Source organism: Pleurodeles waltl, chromosome 1_1, assembly GCF_031143425.1.
Source record: "Pleurodeles waltl isolate 20211129_DDA chromosome 1_1, aPleWal1.hap1.20221129, whole genome shotgun sequence".
NCBI lineage: Eukaryota > Metazoa > Chordata > Amphibia > Caudata > Salamandridae > Pleurodeles > Pleurodeles waltl.
Window position 1 is genome coordinate 868,547,129 of NC_090436.1, and position 19,426 is coordinate 868,566,554.

The window sequence follows — 19,426 nt, forward strand, 5'->3', positions numbered from 1 at the left end:
CCTGGACCTACATGCCTGGAGATTGAACGCGGCAATCTGAGTGCTTTCTCTCCCACCAGAGATTGTGGATGTTATTTTATCGGCCAGACGACACTCCACTAAGACTGTTTATGCTGGCAGGTGGGAAAAATGTGTGGCTTAGTGTGGAGAGAAGCAAATTGATCCCTTGAGAGCTTATCTGTCTGATGTTCTGTTGTTTGCTTTAGCGTTAGCACAGAATGGTTGTGCGGTTGCGACTGTCAAAGGCTATTTGTCGGCACTGTCAGCCTTTCTTTGCCTTCCGGATCAACCTTCCTTGTTCAATTCACCTATTTTTGTTAGGTTCTTGAAAGTTTTAACAAATAAATTTCCTCCCACTCCATTTCTTATGTCTCAGTGGGATTTAAATCCGGTTTTAACTTTTTTAATGGGTTCACCGTTTGAACCTATGCATTCTTGTCCTTTAAGGTTATTGGTCTTTAAGACAGTTTTCCTTATAGCTATTACGTCTGCTAGGCGTGTGAGTCAATCAATCAATCATAGTATTTATAAAGCGCGCTATGTACCCGTTAGGGTTTCGAGGCGCTGAGGTGGGGGGGGGGGGGGTGGAGAGGCTGTTTAGCGGTCGAAGAGCCAGGTCTTGAGGAGCCTTCTGAATGTGAGGAGGTCCTGGGTCTGGCGTAGCGGAGTGGGGAGAGAGTTCCAGGTTTTGGCGGCGAGGAAAGAGAAGGATCTGCCGCCGGAGGTCTTGCGCTGGATTCGGGGTACGATGGCTAGGGCGAGGTTGGCGGATCGGAGTTGGCGTCTTGGGGTGTAGAAGTTGAGTCTGGTGTTGAGGTAGGAGGGTCCGGTGTTGTGAAGCGCCTTGTGAGCGTGGGTAAGGAGTTTAAAAGTGATCCTCTTGTCTACTGGGAGCCAGTGGAGTTCCCTCAGGTGTGGGGAGATGTGGCATCGGCGGGGTATGTCGAGGATCAGTCTGGCGGAGGCATTTTGGATCCGTTGGAGTCGTTTGATGTCTTTGGTAGGGATGCCTGTGTAGAGTGCGTTGCCGTAGTCAAGTCTGCTGCTGACGAGGGCCTGGGTCACCGTCTTTCTGGTTTCTGTTGGAATCCACTTGAAGATTCTGCGGAGCATACGAAGGGTGTTGAAGCAGGAGGAGGAGACGGCGCTGACCTGTTTGGACATGGTGAGGGCGGAGTCCAGGATGAAGCCGAGGTTTCTTGCGTGGTTGGCAGGGGTGGGCGGGGGACCAAGGGCGGAGGGCCACCAAGAGTCCTTCCAAGCCGAGGGAGTGCGCCCGAGGATGAGGACTTCCGTCTTGTCGGAGTTGAGCTTCAGGCGGCTGATGTTCATCCAGTTGGCGATGGATTTAAGTCCCTCGTGGAGGTTGGTTTTGGCGGTGAGCGGGTCATTGGTCAGGGAGAGGACGAGCTGGGTGTCGTCGGCGTAGGAGATGATGTTGAGATGATGTTGGCGGGCCAGTTTGGCGAGGGGGGCCATGTAGACGTTGAACAACGTAGGGCTGAGGGAGGATCCTTGGGGGACGCCGCAGATGAGGTTGGAGGCTTTGGAGCGGAACGGGGAGAGGCGGACTCTCTGAGTTCTGTCGGAGAGGAAGGATGAGATCCAGTGGAGGACTTTGTCTTGGATCCCAGCTTCCTGGAGGCGGGTCAGTAGGGTGCGGTGGCAGACTGTGTCAAAGGCGGCGGATAGGTCGAGGAGGATGAGGGCTGAGGTTTCGCCCTTGTCCATTTGAAGTCTGATGTCATCTGTGGCGGCGAGGAGAGCAGTCTCAGTGCTGTGGTTTCGTCTGAATCCGGATTGTGAGGGGTCCAGGATTGAGTTGTCTTCGAGGAAGTGGGTGAGCTGAGAGTTGGCGATCTTCTCGATGACTTTGGCTGGAAAAGGGAGGAGAGAGATCGGTCGGAAGTTTTTGAGGTCGTTGGGGTCAGCCTTGGGTTTCTTGAGAAGGGGTTGGATTTCTGCGTGTTTCCAGCTGTCCGGGAAGGTGGCGGAGGAGAAGGAGAGGTTGATGATCTTGCGGAGTTCGGGGGCGATGGTGGCGTTTGCCGAGTTGAAAACATGATGAGGGCAGGGGTCCGTAGGGGAGCCTGAGTGGATGGTGTTCATGGTTGTTATGGTTTCTGCATCGTCCACGTGGGTCCAGGCGGTGAGGCGGCAGTCGTGGGAGGAGACGCCGGGGGTGGGGTCTGGCGGTGGGCTGGAGTTGAAGCTGTCGTGGATGGTAACGATTTTCTGGTGGAAGAAAGTGGAGAGGTCGTCGCAGAGTTTCTGGGAGGGCGGGATGTCGTTGGAGTTGGCTTTAGGATTTGAGAGTTCCTTCACGATCCCGAAGAGTTCTTTGCAGTCGTGAGCGTTGTTGTTGATGCGTTCGGTGAAATGGGTGCGCTTGGCGACGCGGATCCGTTGGTGGTGTTCACGGTTGGCGTTTTTGAGGGTGGCGAGGTTGTCGGGTGTGCGATCTTCGATCCATTTCTTTTTGAGCTTCTGGCAGATGCTTTTGGAGGTTGTAAGGTCATCTGTGAACCAGGCTGGTTTTTTCTTTCCTTGGATGGCGGTGTGTTTCTTTAGGGGGGCGAGGGTGTTAGCGCAGTCGCGGATCCATTGATGGAGGTTGATGGCGGCTGTGTTCGGGTCGGTTGCGTCGGGTGGAGGGTTGTTGGTGAGGGTGCTGGCCAGTTGGTCCTGGGTGATTTTGCCCCAGCGGCGGTGGGGAGGTGGCTGGATGCGGTGATGTTCTGTGATTTTCTTGTAGGTGAAGTGGACGCAGTGGTGGTCGGTCCAGTGGAGTTCGGAGGTGTGGCTGAAAGCGATGTGGTTGCTTGAGGTGAAGAGGGGGTCCAGGGTGTGTCCGGCGATGTGGGTGGGAGTGTTGACTAGTTGGCGGAGTCCGAGGTTGAGGAGGTTGGAGGTCAGTGAAGTAGTGTTGACGTCGGAAGTATTTTCTAGGTGGTAGTTGAGATCTCCCAGGAGGATGTAATCAGTGGATGCTAGGGCGTGGGAGCTTGCGAGGTCTGCAATGGTGTCGTTGAAGGGGGCTCTTGGTCCTGGAGGGCGGTAGATCAGGGTTCCTCTGAGGGTTGTTTTGGGGTCCGTGTGGATCTGGAAATGGAGGTGTTCGGCTGTTTTGAGGGTGTCGTCCGAGTGGGTGTGGATTTTGAGGGTGGCTTTGTGAACGATGGCTATTCCGCCGCCGATCCCGTTGGTCCGGTCACTTCTGGTGATTTTGTATCCGTCCGGTATGGCGATGGCGATGTCCGGAGCAGAGGAGTCGTTCCACCAGGTTTCGGTCAGGAAGGCCACGTCAGGTGTAGTGGTGTCGAGCAGGTCCCAGAGCTCGATGGCGTGTTTTCGTGCGGAGCGGGTGTTGATGAGGATGCAGTTCAGGTGATTGGGGTTGAAAGTTTTTGTAGTTGGATTCGTCGTTCTGGTGCAGGAGAAGTTGCAGGTGCGACAGGAGAAAGGTCCTTTAGTGAGCTTCGGGGATGCCCGGAAGCATTCAGTGGAGGGCCCGGGGTTGAGGGCGCGGAGCTCTTCGGCCGAGAAGTGGGCGCGGGAGGCGCGAGGACCAGGGGGGGTGGCGCTGGGCGCGGTCCAGGCGCGGACGGGCGCAGACGGGCTTGCCTCTGGCGCGCCTCTGGCGCGCCAGCGGCGCGCCCGCTGCAGCGGACGCGCAGCACCAGCCATTAAGAAGGGAGGGGGGAGGGAGGAGCAGCTGGGAGGCGGGAGGGAGCGGCAAATGGGGGCGCGAGGGGGGCGGGGCCGCAGGGAAGCAGCGGCTGGGGTCGAGGAGCGCACAAGGGGCGAAAGGCACAGAAATCGGGCAAAAACAGTCACAAATGCAGGAAAAAACACAATATGGACACAATACTGGCACTAAATACGATCGGGGAGACAGCAATCAGGGGGGCACAATGGGGCAAAAAGCGCCGGCGGCGAGGCGCAGAAAAGCGGAAAAAAGCTGAAAAACAAACTTACGGGACGGCGGAAGCGGCACTCGGGTCAAGTGAGCCCACTAGCCACCAGGGATGAGGCGCAGGAGGATGCCTGCGGGTGGAGGAGGGCCTCGAACACGCAGACGGCAGCGTGGTCGTGGGGCAGAGGCAGAAGGCAGCAGGTTGGTGCTGCGGTCGTGAGGGGCGAGTTCAGGACCTGAACCAGGTCCGAATTCGCTCACTGGCGACGCGCAGCGCCAGCCATTAAGAAGGGAGGGGGGAGGGAGGAGCAGCTGGGAGGCGGGAGGGAGCGGCAAATGGGGGCACGAGGGGGGCGGGGCCGCAGGGAAGCAGCGGCTGGGGTCGAGGAGCGCACAAGGGGCGAAAGGCACAGAAATCGGGCAAAAACAGTCACAAATGCAGGAAAAAACACAATATGGACACAATACTGGCACTAAATACGATCGGGGAGACAGCAATCAGGGGGGCACAATGGGGCAAAAAGCGCCGGCGGTGAGGCGCAGAAAAGCGGAAAAAAGCTGAAAAACAAACTTACGGGACGGCGGAAGCGGCACTCGGGTCAAGTGAGCCCACTAGCCACAAGGGATGAGGCGCAGGAGGATGCCTGCGGGTGGAGGAGGGCCTCGAACATGCAGACGGCAGCGTGGTCGTGGGGCAGAGGCAGAAGGCAGCAGGTTGGTGCTGCGGTCGTGAGGGGCGAGTTCAGGACCTGAACCAGGTCCGAATTCGCTCACTGGCGACGCGCAGCGCCAGCCATTAAGAAGGGAGGGGGGAGGGAGGAGCAGCTGGGAGGCGGGAGGGAGCGGCAAATGGGGGCGCGAGGGGGGCGGGGCCGCAGGGAAGCAGCGGCTGGGGTCGAGGAGCGCACAAGGGGCGAAAGGCACAGAAATCGGGCAAAAACTGAGTGAGCTTCAGGCCCTTTGTGTCAAACCTCCCTTTACATCATTCTTTGCTGACAAAGTGGTGCTGAAAACCAGGGCAGCTTTCCTTCCTAAAGTTGTCACTCCTTTCCATATTGGGCAGGCTATTAACCTTTCATCTTTCTACCCTCCTCCTCATCCTTCGAAAGAGGAAGAAAGACTCCATCGTTTGGACCCCAGAATGGCTCTCAGTTTCTATATTGAGAGAACAAAGGACTTTAGGTTGGATATGTAGGAAAGATGAAAGGCAGAGATGTCCATAAAAGAACTATATCTAGGTGGGTCATTCTTTGCATTAAGATCTGTTATTCATTAGCAAAGAAGATTCCCCCTGAGGCTATTAGAGCTCATTTGTCCAGGGCCAAGGCTGCCACTGCAGCTTTGGGTAGGGGTGTGCCAGTGGTAGATATTTGTAAAGCGGCAACTTGGGCTTCCCTTCATACTTTTGCAAAGCATTACTGCTTGGATTCGGAGGTCAGAAGGGATGGCCATTTTGCTTGTTCTGTGTTGCAGAATTTCTTGGTGTGACTAGTCAGGCACCCACCTCAGAGTGCGGTACTGTTTTGGGACTCTATTCATAAGGTGAGGAGTCCAGAGGTAGTTGTATCCATTAGAAGAACAAGTTACTTACTTTCGGTAACGCTTTTTCTGGTGGATACACTAGTTACCTGTGGATTTCTCACAGTCCCACCTGCCTCCCTGTTGCCTGACTGGTCATACCAAGACATTAGTATTACGAGTGTATATGTGTTTTGACTAATGTTTTTATAAATGATTGTTGTAGTTGTGTTACATCAATATGGTTATATGTATGCATTTATTTGGGCTATCGTGATGTCGGTTTTCACCTGTTCGCCTCAAAGGCACGTAAAAAATGGGTGAAACTGACGTTAGCATGCGAGCGAGGACCTCTTATTGCCACGGTGACGTCAGACAGAGTCGCGTGCGGAGCCGTGCAATTGTGATTTCCTCGTCGACGTGGAGACCTGGGAAGAAGATTTTCTGCTGAATGCTGGCGCATTGGGAGAATTCATAAGGTAAGGAATCCACAGGTAGCTAGTGTAGCCACCAGAAAGAGCGTTTCCGAAGGTAAGTAACTTGTTCTTTACAACTTACAGCGGTGCTTAAATAAATGTTCACTCGTAATTGTGGCATCATCCTAGATCCAGTGCTACACAATCATCTTATTTCCCAGTAGCATAAAAATGTTACTTAATGTGTGGGGCAACATGACAAATCTAGTTGATATCTACTTATTTTTCTATGCAGTATGTATATATAATATTCATATTCCATTTCTTAACTTTATTTTATTTTTCATGGTAGTTGAGTTTAGATGGGAATGTGTCCTGCCCAAAAACATGTCTATAGTGCAAGAAAGATGTCGGACATTGCCTGTCGCAAGTTGTCGTATCTAGTGTAAAGGTGAAGTAAGGGCTTTATGTCAGACTGCCAGTTGCCGTTGCCTCATCCCTGTGCACTTAGGTACACATTTTCTTCTTTAGAAACTGAAGGAATGCCTGTAACCAGCCTCACCTTTCACTCTGCTTAGTACCCTCTTGCTCTGCTTTCCCCCTCTGTGCCTATTTTAACTTCTCTCCTTAGTGGTCTCACACTTGTTTTGACGTCTTTCTCAGCAACTCTCCCGTTTATTGCTTTAAGTCCTACTTGCCCTCTGTGCTCTTTCTGGTTGGGCCATAATGTCCTCTATGCCATTGCAACCTATTGCTACATCCCCTTGCATACCTTTCCATTATCTGTCCTCAGTCTGTTACCCCTGTTCTTCCTTTCCATAGTTTTCTTTTAAGGTTTGGCATAAAGACTGTTTTTGCTGTTTGCTAGTTGCCTGCAATAAAAAAAAAAATCCTAAATTGGAAAAACGTATATGCATGCAGAAAGTGACTTTGCATCCATTGGTATAGTCATTTGTCTGTGAAATTTAGCATTTACTCTCCATGACATGCAGTCAGTGAGTGCAACAACTGACTTTTTTCTTCTGAATGATGGGGTTTTGACTGATTATATGTGCACATTCAACTAAATAGGCACTCTTCAATGCTATGGGTGATGATTAGTGGTTTGTAATTAACACATTTCTTATGACTAAGATGGTGGTGCCACATTTTAAGTGGCATCTTGTTTTTGTTTAGATCTAGCTTGAAGAAAGTAACTTCATGTTTTCACTAAAAATCATAATATGTATTTTCAGTCATCCCTCTTTAAAAATTGGTCTAAGTGTCATTCACCTTTTGCCAGCAAGGGGCAAAATTCCGCCTTTGCTTCTCTTCAGCGGTATTAGTTATGTATTTCTTAATACACCTCTTACAAAAACGTCGTTCACTTACATACCAGAAATCAGTTTGATTTCTGATTTTATTCCATGTGGTTTTATTAAGCTTGGCTATGGGTAATTTTTTTACCTTTTGTTTGCAAACTCATGTACTGTACATTCGCTTTTCAGCTTTTTATTATTGCTACTATTGTTGCCCATTGCATATTTGTGCAAAACAAAAATAAACACATTGCTTGGTTTGCCAAGACCAGACCTGTTAGCTTTGCTAATGCTAGTTATTATCTAGTGGCGATAGGATCCACTGTAGGTACTGGTGACAGTTGTAGGCACTGGTGTTAGATTTGACTGAGACTTCAGCCCACTGTATTCTAGAAACAATATGGGCTAGGAAGATGGTTCAAATGTTCCAGAATTAGCACAGCTTACTCCAGTCACCAAAACTGGTCTCTACACAGGGGTGTCCATATACAATTAATTTCTGGCCCCTTGTGCTGAAGAAAGGGGTTGTGTTTCACAGTACTGGTAATGGATGAGTTGGGGCATGACCGGCTTATGCTTCTCATGATGACGACGATGAAGCAGTTAATTCACCCAGGTTCTATTTTTGCTGTCTGTCTGGACAGCTGGGCTGTGGTACTCCTGTGGCACCTGGACAGACTCAATCTGTTGAGCTATTCCAGTGCAGATCCTTCAGGTCACCTGAGCCTTGTTCTGGTCTACCAATAGATGGGCTTAATCATCCTGGCAGTACTAGTCCAGGTCCTGACAGACAGCTAAGTTATTTGTTGTTTCCAAGGTCACAGAAGCAAGTCTGCTCCTCTGGTTGTGCCAGAATTGGGCCTGTCTAGGGGGCAAGATGGCATACACGCAGATGTTTAACTCCTGATCTGGTATCATGTTCTTATACTAGTGTGCAACTGACCTCCTTGGTGTCCAGACGAAGATTATAACTAGTGGCTGTGGGTTCCTTTTAGACCCTCTGTGATTAGCTCTGGCATTCCCTACGGTATCCGCAACGTTTGAAAGTTTATCTGCATCTCAATCCTGGGGAAACATCTTGTATACATTGCTGGGCAGATTGCGCAAGCTTTTTAGTCCAATTTCCGTTCAGACCAATTTGACGTTATCCAAGTGTGATCTCTATTTGCCATGTAGTGGTGGTTGTAGTTTCTTCTGTTGCCAAGGGAGATGGCCAGAGCCCATTAAATGTGAACAGAGTGAAACTTAGTCTGGGATAAAGGTAATGTGCTGTCTGTATCTCGACCTCTGAGGTTGTTTCATGTTTGGGGAGAGGATTGCAGGCAATGTGTACGTGCAGACTGGCATATTAATAGGCCCCGTCAGGTTGGTCCAGTTGCTAGACCAGAGGACAGGCCAGGGCCCATGTCCTTATGGCCAAAAGCACAACAGCACCACGGGATTTTGATGCTCAAGTTTTGGGGTCATACCTGGGGCATCTGGACTGATCTTTCTCCATTAATGCGAGATTGGGGTTCTCACAGGATCTATCGGAGAACCCCACTACTATGAGAAGGGCTCTTTAGGTTTTCAACCTTGTAAAAATGATTTAAGGTGCAACAAAGTAGGTCTGCAGTGTTGCAGTTAGGAGAGTAGCCACTTGATTGCATTTCAGCGGGCTGTTGGTGAGCTCGGAGGACAAGCATCAACTCCGTACCTACTCTATCTAGTTACGTAGAAATTGCATTATTCCTGCTCTGGTTCTTAGCACCCTCTCCATAAAAGAGCATGATTAACATGCCAAACATCACTGAAAATTGTTTAGTAAATTAATTTATTTTTGTTATCCTAGATCACAGGAACCTCCTGTTCAACAGTCAACAACAAGCAGCAGTACTGCCACCACCACGGCAACTCCAAGTAACACAACCACAACAGCATCACTGAACAGCAGCCCTTTAAGTATGGGTAAGGTTTCGTTGTGTTCAAGAGTTTAATACCAAATTCATTATTGCAATGTGAATGAAGGGAGAGGCCAGGAAAATTAGGATACATTTATCCTAATAATTGTTCGTGCCTGTTATTGTATGTGCACTTTCTACTCTTAGTTTTCTTGGAATCCCATGCCTTTCAGAGATCACTGGCCAATAACTGTTAGGTTACCGTACTGTGGCTGATTACTATTGCACTCCAACTGAATAACCAACATTTCATTTAAACAATTGGGTCTTTCATGGTAGTGGGGAGCGACCAATAATGGGATATTCCAGTTGGAAACCGCATAACACCAAGTAAAAGCAAATGCCGTAAATATCGTTACAGTTTGTTTCTGAAAGAGCTAAGGCTCTGCATTGCAGGATCTTCATTGATAGCCATTAATAAAACAGTAATCAGCTGCTGCATGTGGGTACCCCAGAACACTTGAAACTATATACTGAAGTTACAGTTCAAGTGCATTTTCCTTTAGTGCGAAGGTAAAGTGCAATACACCTCACTTTTCCTTAATTTGTTCACAACTTACGCAGCAGTTTTTATGTCAGATGCTGCAACGTAATGTTTGTAAGAGGGTTGAAATTGCAATTCTGTTATTTGAAGGAATAAATCTGGTCAGTAATAGGCTGTTGAAGACTCTACAAAGTATTAAGTATGGTGAATTTTGCACCTGAATTGTTTACGTTTATGGTTTAAAGCGTTCCGGGGCCTATGCATGCAACAGGTAATTATTGGAACGTTTATGACCTCGATGAAGAGCACTATGATGTAAAACCAGAAATACAGGTTAGTAGCCATTTAATTTTGCATACTAACTCCATATGCAAATCTTAAACCTTGAGTGTCTAGCTGACAAAGAACCAAACCTACCCCCTAAATGTTTTGTAGTTCGTTGATGCCGTAGTTTAGTTCAACATTGAATCCCATGGCGTTACTTCAAATGCCAAAACTAACGGTTCGGTTCCAAGGATTGAAAAGGACTCCTGAAAGGTGGTCTCCACCGTCTGAATTCCTTGGAGATACCCAAGTCAGGGAGTTAAGGAGGCATGGTGCCAAAATGATCACTTTGTCCTTACCATGCTTCCCACAAGATTGGTTTAGACTGACTGGTCAAAGTTCAAACACTTTAAAAAAAAGAGAAGATCTTCCTGAGAGAAGCCGCTTTCCAATAGGAAAGCAGGAGGGATTGAGCCACCATAACTACATCAAAGTGGGTCTGGCATGTTATCTTCTCAACTATAGACACAACTGGTTTCGGGGGTGTAAAAGCGGAAGTGTGCATGCTGCTCTCAGTACTCGTGATGTGTATTGGCAGCCCAGTGCAAGTGATGCCACAATCTCGTGTGGCCGTGCCCTGAGTATCTAAAGGACTGCACCACAACATTTACTTACCCACAACATACATACCCACCAATGCTCCTGTCTTAGATGCACCTTGTAGACCTTGTGAAAGCAAAAAACACACCAGTTATAGTGACCTGAATAGAACTGTAATGGAGAGCTTCTCGTAGGCATTTTCACCCAGAGGTGAAGAAGTCTGTACTGCAGACAAGTTAATATTGTGAATGGATAGGCAGGAAAGAAGTGTAGTAAAGAGGATCAGTTTATTCTTAACATTATTCATTCATCCGAAAGAAAGACAGCCAGCCAACATGTGTTTCGCCTTGTAGCGGCACAGTAGCCTGAGACCTTTTCAAAAAGGCAACATTACACTAATCAAAAACGTAAAGAAAAAGAATTTCAAAACTAGTTTGACACTCAATTCAGCTGCTGTCTGGAATATTCCAGGGTGATTCATCAAACAGGGGCCCGTGAGGAACGGAAGGAGGGGCTCCCAAAACGCATTTTCCCCATGCAGTTTCTCAGAGGGGTTTTAGATATGCTGTAGCCCGAACCACTGAACAGATTTACACCAAATTTGGCAGAAAGCTAGATCCTGGTCCAGAAAGATCTTTTTTGTAATTTGGTTGTAAATCTTAAGTAGTTTTGTAGTTATTAAAGAAAAATGTTATGTATCTAGTGATGTGTAGGATCCACGGATCTGACGAATCTCAAACTGCACTCTGATTGGCTGCCACCACTTCAACCAGGAAGTGGTAGCTGCCATCCTGGGACTCATACTTGGCCGGGTTCCAAGAAAAAAATGCAAAAAACAAACAAATTCACATAAGAGGGCAGGGTAGGAATAACCTGACCACATCTCTCTTTCCCCCTCACCCCGACCACTCGCTATGGCAATTTTTTATTTTATTTTTTTAATTTTTTTAAATGAGTGCGAGCTATTTTTAGATCCCACTCGCCCCTTGGCGAGCGGACAAAGAACAGGTGTTCTGTTCAGTCAGAAACTTAATTAACATTTAAGATGCCTTTATATTTAGTCACATTTGCTCTGTGTTCAGAGACGAAGGTCAAAAGTCAGTTTGCCTTCTTGCAATGCAAATACCTTTCCTTGTGACTGCAGAGTTCCAGGATTTTGTAAGGTGAACTGTCTGACCTATGTGAAATGAAAGGCTGTTGGTATCAGGTTTTTCCTAAACACAAAACATTTATATAACTAAGTCAACTTTACAAACATTTCAAAATATATTTCAGTTGCTTTGAAAGACCATTTTTTTGTACTTCTGTGTGACAAACTTTTTTTTAATAGATTTAGGATGAAAAAATAGTCTAAACACTTTGTGGTGATGTGCAAATGATAAATGTTTTCTGAAACCCAATTTTCACAGATTATTATCAATACACTATATAGTTTTATTAGTAAAGCAGCAAGTTAGTGGGAACGTATTTGGACATTTCTTGGAAATCTATTGTCTGTAAATGACAGTGCGCTTCCAATTCATGCTTTAGTAATGTATTTATTAAAAGTGAGTGTTTAAACATAAACTGAGAAACCCTCCTCCCCTGATGGCAAAGCTATTACTAAACTGAGAAGCAAGTCATGAATGGATTGTGTGTACCTTATTTGCGGGCTAGATTTATTATACATGGAGCAAACTTGTATTTAATCAAACAAAAGAGGATCTGATTTTTTTACACCAGAAATGCTGAACTCACAAATTTGAAGGTGCACTCATATGTGAGTATAATGAAAAAGACGACTGTAAAATTCAATATTTGCCCAGGATCACACAAGTTGAGACCTGTTTCCGGGTCAAGCACATTACAGTTAGGTTGAGTAGATTATTCAAGCGACGTGCCCGGCAGGTCTAGTAACATTTTAATGATTTTTTTAGGCCTGGTGGTAGGGTCCCACAAGAGCTCTGCTTAGGGCAAAACCTTTTTTTTTTTTTTTTTTTTTTTTGTGGCTTCCGCTGCTTAGTTCTGTATGCCCAGGACACACCGCTGTGACATCTACCCCCCTCGCCCCCCAATCGCCCTGGGCTGATTTTGACCCCAGTGATCACATCATTCGAGGCTTGGCTGTGTTGGTAGGGTGGTGGTGGCCTGGCGGCCACCCTTCTCAAGCCAATTTGGCCTTGGGGACCCCATCCCCAGGGCATTACTGAAATTAGAAAGGGGAAGGGGCCGCAAGGTACTATGCCATGGTGTGTCCACCCGTGGGACATTGCGGTTTCCCTGCCTGCTCTTGCTTGACAATTTCAAAGCTCCCGCCAAGCAAGAGTGAACCTGAAGTCTGCTCCCAGCGGGCAGGAGCATGAAAAATGCTTGCACCTGCTGGGAGCGTACTTCAGATCTGTTCTTTGCTTTCATTGATGCGGGCAGGTAAACAGATATGGTAGTGCTCCTACCCGCACAAAGCTAACTTTTTAGCTGCTCTCCGCGGGCGGGAGCAATGTTGACTCCTGCTGAATGCAGAGAGCCGGATGGGGGTAGCAGTGGCTTTGGGTCTCCCCCGCAGCCCTCAACGAGAATATGGTATATACCCTGGGTGGGCACCAGGGCACCCACACTTTGTTGGCAGGCCCTGGAGGACGGGGTTCCTGGGGCCTATATTGGCCCGGGAAGGGAGGCTGCATGCCCCCCTCCCCAAAACCACACCCTTTAGTTAATTGGCATGGGGATGGGGCCTCTGGGGCAGGTATCGGCCCAGGGACAGGGGCCTTTGTGCCCTCCCCCCTTTGGAATATGTCCGGGCCCTGGGGCCAAAAGTAGACCGGAGAGAGGGGCCTAGTGCTTTTGTCCCCTTAAAAAGAGTGCTGGGCCATAGGGGGTGGGCGGAAGAAATCCCTGGGGCTAAAAGAAGCCCGAGCAGGGGCCCGCAGGTTGGATGTCTTTGAAGGGTTGGTCACTGGGAATGGCTGCAGGCCAGGCCTTGTGGGCAACCCTCTGCTGTGCACAGCCAAAGAAAATGCATGGCGTGGTGTTGGCTGCATGCAGGAGGTTGGCTGAATGGAGGGGGTTGGCTACAGGGTGGAAGCTGTGCGCGGTGATGGTTGAATTAAAGTATGGTAGTTCAATATTACATTTCGTAAAAAAAAGAAAAACTAGAAATTCACTGAAAAAACAAGGGTACAGGAGGGTTTAGTTAGGTTCAGATTTAATCCACACAGAACCATAGAAATTCAGCAGTTATAGTTACACTTATCTAAAAAAAAAAACTATAACTTGTGCCCTATGGTATCCATTACTCGCAGCCTCGCCATGCATTGCGAATTACACCAGATATTACATTAGTCATGACATCTTCTGTGAATCATTGATAATATCACTGCTACATTTGCAGTAAAATTATTGATAAGACGGCTGCACGGTGGGGGCATGAGTTATAGTTTCTTGAGATAAGTATATTTATAACTGTTGAATTTCTGGGGTTTTGTGTATGTAAAATCTGAACCTTACTATTACGTCCCTATAACTTTTTTTTTTTTTAGTGAGTGTATCCATATAAATATATATAGTGACATTATGTAAATCACAAAATTAAAAGAAATAATATAACGAGAAGGAACACTACAGGTAGTGATATCAGGTGAGTTCCAAATCCAATTTTTCTAGGTATACTGGTTTGTCCACAGCAAACAGGAGGAGACAGATAACCTAAAAATTCCATCACGTGTTTACTCCATGCACAGGTGTGAGAGACAGTCTATACAAACTTATGGCAGGCAGCAGTGCCCAAATCCAAATATGTGAACTTGAAATTGTTCAGTAAACATTAGGGAGTTACTGTGTGTATACACACAGGTAACTCTAATTAGTCCAAAGATAAATGTCACTCAGTAGTCTGGGAGGGAAGCAAGAGAGAAGTGGAAACTAGTGATTAAGTTTATCGAGGACAAATTATCCAGTGATCTTAGGTTATAGTATGTCCAAAAAATTACCTGGTGTAGGGAAATGCCTCCCTTGGCATGGTTACCCACTACCTTTTTGCCTTTTGTTGATGCCAATTATGATTGAAAGTGTGCTGGGACCCTGCTAACCTAAACTGTACCTTTGTTCCCACAATTGGCACAACCCTGGCACACAGATAAGTCCCTTCCATATGGTACCACTGGTACCAAGGGCCTTGTGGCCAGGGAAGGTCTCTAAGGTCTGCAGCATGTAGTATGCCACCCTGGGGACCCCTCACTCCTCAGCACATGCTCACTGCCTCACAGCTTGTGTGTGCTGGTGGGGAGAAAATGACTAAGTCGACATGGCACTCCCCTCAGGGTGCCTTGCCCACATCCCACTCCCTGTGGCCTAGATAAGTCACCCCTCTCGCAGGCCTTACATCCCTACGGCAGGGTACACTATACCCAAGGTGAGGGCATAGTTGCATGAGCACTATGCCCCTACTGTGTCTAAGCCAAACCTTAGACATTGTAAGTGCAGGGTAGCCATAAAGAGTATATGGTTTGGAAGTCTGTCAATTACGAACTCCACAGTTCCATAATGGCTACACTGATATCTGGGAAGTTTGTTATCAAACTTCTCAGCACAGTAAATGCACACTGATGCACACTGATAAGAGTCCGACTCCTAGTGCTAGGCTGACCAGTTTCTGCCAGCCTGCCACAACCAGACGAGTTTCTGGCCACATGGGGTCAGTGCCTTTGTCACTCTGTGGCCAGGAACAAAGCCTGCACTGGGTGGAGGTGCTTCTCACCTCCCCCTGCAGGAACTGTAACACCTGTTGTTAAAGCACCCCAGGACATCCCAGCTAGTGGAGGTTCCCGCCCCTCCAGACACAGCCCCCACTTTTGGCGGCAACTCCGGAGGAGATAATGAGAAAAACAAGGAGGAGTCACCTACCAGTTAGGACAGCCCCTAAGGTGCCCTGAGCTGAGGTAACCCCTGCCTTTAGAAATCCTCTATCTTGAGTTTGGAGGATTACCTCAGTAGGAATAGGGATGTGCCCCCCTCCCCTCTGGGAGAAGGCATAAAGATGGTGTAGCCACCCTTAAGGACAGTAGCCATTGGCTACTTCCCCCTGACCTAAACACACCCCTAAATTTAGTATTTAGGGGCAACCCTGAACCCAGGAAATCAGATTCCTGCAACCTGAAGAAAGAAGGACTGCTGACCTGAAAGCCCTGCAGAGACGACGGAGACACCAACTGACTTGGCCCCAGCCCTACCGGCCTGTCTCCAGACTCAAAGAGCCTGCACAGCGACGCATCCAACGGGACCAGTGAGCTCTGAGGACTGCCCGCATCTAAAGGACCAAGAACCTCCGGAGAACAGCAGCACTGTGCAGAAACTGCTCTAAAGAGACTCTCACTTCCCACCAGACGCGTGAGTCTTCAAACTCTGCACCCGACGCCCCCGGCTCGAGTCCAGGATTACCAACACTGCAGAGAGGGCTCCCAGGCAACTCCAACAGCGTGGACACCCTGAGTTGACCCCCACGACGACACCTGCAGAGAGGATCCAGAGGCTCCCCCTGACTGTGACTGCCTGGTAATAAAGGAACCCGACGCCTGGACCAAGCACTGCACCTGCAGCCCCCAGGACCAAGAGGAACCACCTACCAGTGCAGGAGTGACCAGCAGACGGCCCTCATCCTAGCCCAGTCGGTGGCTAGCCCGAGAAGCCCAAGAAGCCCCCCTGTGCCCTGCCTGCATCGCCAGAGCGACCACCGAGTCCCTCTGTTGCTTTCTATAGCAAACTAGATGCCTACTTTGCCTACTTCACCCGGCTGCCCCTGTGCAGCTGAGGGTCTGTTTTGTGGTCTTTGTGTGTGTGTGTGTCCACCCAGTGCTCTACAAAACCCCCCTGGTCTGCTCCCCGAGGACACAGGTACTTAACTGTAAGCAGACGAGGACCGGAGCACCCCTGTTCTTCATAGGTGCCTATGTGTTTTGGGCCCTCCTTTGACCTCTGCACCTGACCAGCCCTTTGTTACTGGTGCTGTGGCTTTGGGGTTGCCTTGAACCCCCAACAGTGGGCTGACTATGCCCAAGAGACTAATTCTGTAAGTGCTTTACTTACCTGGAAAAACTAACCAAACTTACCTCCCCCCCCGGAACTGTTGATTTTTGCACTGTGTCCACTTTTAAAATAGCTTATTGCCATTTTAACCAAAACTGTGTGTACTACTGTTTTAAATCAAAGTTCTATACTTACCTGTGTGAAGTACATTGCATTTTATGTACTTACCTCAAATCTTGAATCTTGTGGTTCTCAAATAAATTAAGAAAATATATTTTTCTATATAAAACCTATTGGCCTGGAGTAAGTCTTTGAGTGTGTGTTCCTCCTTTATTGCCTGTGTGTGTACAACAAGTGCTTAACACTACCCTCTGATAAGCCTCCTTCTCGAGCACAGTACCATAAAATAAAGCTTTAGTATTATCTGATGTTGCCACTATCAACCTCTAAGGGGAACCCTTGGACTCTGTGCACAATATTTCTCACTTGGAGATAGTATATACAGAGCCAGCTTCCTACACCTGGAAATCTATAACTTTACTAAAATGTATTCATCAGAGCTGTATGATGGGTGTGATAGTAGTTACAGGAGAGAAGCATATTTCTCACTCAGGGGAAAAAAATAAAGATACGTGAATTGGAAGTAAAAAAAAGGAACGGGAAGGCCGCAGCAGCAGATGTTGCAGTTAGCCACATTTGGATGCTATTTAAGAAGATCATCATGATAGACACAGTAGATTGTGAGTTTGCTGTTATTTGGAACTTAGTTATTTGTTTCACATGCTGCTGATAGGGTGCATAAAAGGATGGTAGATGCAGATAAACTCATGATGGTTAGCTTAGAAATGTGAAAGGATTTCTCCAAACACTATGTTCATCCATATCAAAAGTGAGGACAACAGCACCATCTCTGTCCTTTCATCAGCAATATCACAGGTATAGTTCCATCAAATGCAGCAGTACAGGTAAGGGAACACTCTAGAGGAAGAAATGTACACGTTTTTCCAGATTTTGGAAACTAACAGGAAAGAGCATTTTGAAATTTTTGGCAAACAAATGGATGTTCTCTTTAGTAACAGAAAGGTATACTTTGAAACTTAAATCTTCTCCCACAGTACCATCATCCGGGTCCAGACATGAAATCTGGAGCACTTGCAAAAAGAGGTAAAAGGCATACCTTGAGAGTTCAAAAATCCCTAAACAATTGAGGTATCTACCCAAAGCATGAATTCACATCCATCCTGAACATATGAATGACCAACAAGTATGTGAAGAAAGAAAAAAAAATCAGAATGCTTTGCATTACATTAGATTTTCCCACAAGTCTGGCAGAGGGACTGCATGTGTTTAGTAGATCTGCAGGATGCCTACTTTCATGTGCTGATCGCCTAGTGTCACAGAAAGGTTTTGAGGTTTGTAGCATAAAATATGCACAAGCATTCAGAAAATACATGGTATTGGTTGCTGCTCATCTCAGAAAGTGTGGTTTTTATGTTCACTACTATGTTGACTGTTGGCTCCTGAAAGCCAGTTGACAATTAAGGCTCCCAGTTTTCAGTGTTTACTGATTTGTACAGGTAGAAACAGGCAGAAAACACTGAGTTTTCCTTCTGCATTTATTTTTAAAAGCAGATAAATATAGACAATTTCTCTTTTAAGTGACTCTCTGTACTGTTTCTTGTGAATTCTAGGCCAACAGCTCAGTAGATAGCAATGGGAGTTAAAAAAACAATTGATGACATTTCCTTGAATAGTAGCACGTCAGCATTCGTTTGCAGTATAATGCTAATACTTATCTGTGGGTGTATTGCCATGTTCTCCAGTATTGGGTCTTTCATAGATTCACATGCTTGAATCTTTCCTGTCGTCGAAGTGGGCGTCGCACGGTATTACTACAAGAGCAGTGCTACATATACCAATATATTACAATGTAATAGCCACTGCAGTAGCCTATCCATATCCTTTTGTAAAAAGAACCTAACCTAGCTCACGATCAATCAAACGACAGCACCATGTAGAACCTTCCCAAGACAGGCTGAGTTCCCCAGATTTTCAACCACATGTCATGTGAGAGGAAGTGTCCCTGAGTTCTACTCATTTCTTACTTCTGATACATTCATCTATTTCTTACCATGTCAGACTCTTCTAAGAAAGGACCCTTCAGGTCATGTGAATCTTGTGGTAAGAAGAGACTTCACCAGGAGGATTCCCATAAGGATTGTATGTATTGCTTGTACCCTCAACATAAGGTCAAAGACTGTAAAACTTGTAGGACCTTTTCAAGCAAAACTCTAAAAGAGAGAGAGAGGGTAGGTTGTTAATTTGGTTACATAGACTCAAAACTAAATCTCATGTCATCTTTGAAGAGGAGGACACTTCTAGCTCTCAAGTCTCTTCTGAAATGCATAAAAGGAGAGACCGAGGTGACAAGTCTCCTGAGGGTCATAAAAATGCTATTAAGAAAATGCACTATGATCCCTCACAAATGTTCTTACTAAAAGGAAAACCTTCTTGTAGATCTTCCTCAAAGAAAAAAACTTGATCTAGTAATGGTACCAAAAACCTCCACTCTGTCGACTGAAATACCTCACACACCAGCTAAAGCCTCGTTGACTAAACCTTAGCTGAAGCATCCACCATTGCCGAAGCATCCAATGTTGACAAAACACTCATCGTCGTTGACGGTGGAGGCCTCTATTATCAATGGCGTCTCCACCATCAACGACTGCCTCATCAGTGTTGATGACTACACGGTCGATATACCGTTGATGACCGCTATATCATTGACGACTACAAAACCACGCGCGAGGCATTACAAACAACTTTATCATTACATCAAACTATTCCATTGTCGATGGCACGCTTCTTGTTGACACCTCCGTCATATAGAATGGAAAGATCCTAAAGCTTGCCAGCTATCCCTCTTTTTCAAGCATCGTCACCCAGACAATTTTACTAAGATCCTTTGCATGTATCCCCTTTACCTCCTGCCA

General features: G+C 47.1%; 1 protein-coding gene across 1 annotated transcript in view; it reads left to right on the forward strand.

Annotated features, from left to right (window-relative positions):
- The window catches only part of UBQLN1 (ubiquilin 1), a 336,216-nt gene that overhangs the window by 83,750 nt on the left and 233,040 nt on the right, over positions 1 to 19,426 (forward strand). Inside the window, exon 3 of the mRNA XM_069229922.1 lies at positions 8,980 to 9,095. Within this exon, the coding sequence (XP_069086023.1) occupies positions 8,980 to 9,095 (116 nt within the window). The remainder of the gene's footprint in view (positions 1 to 8,979; positions 9,096 to 19,426) is intronic.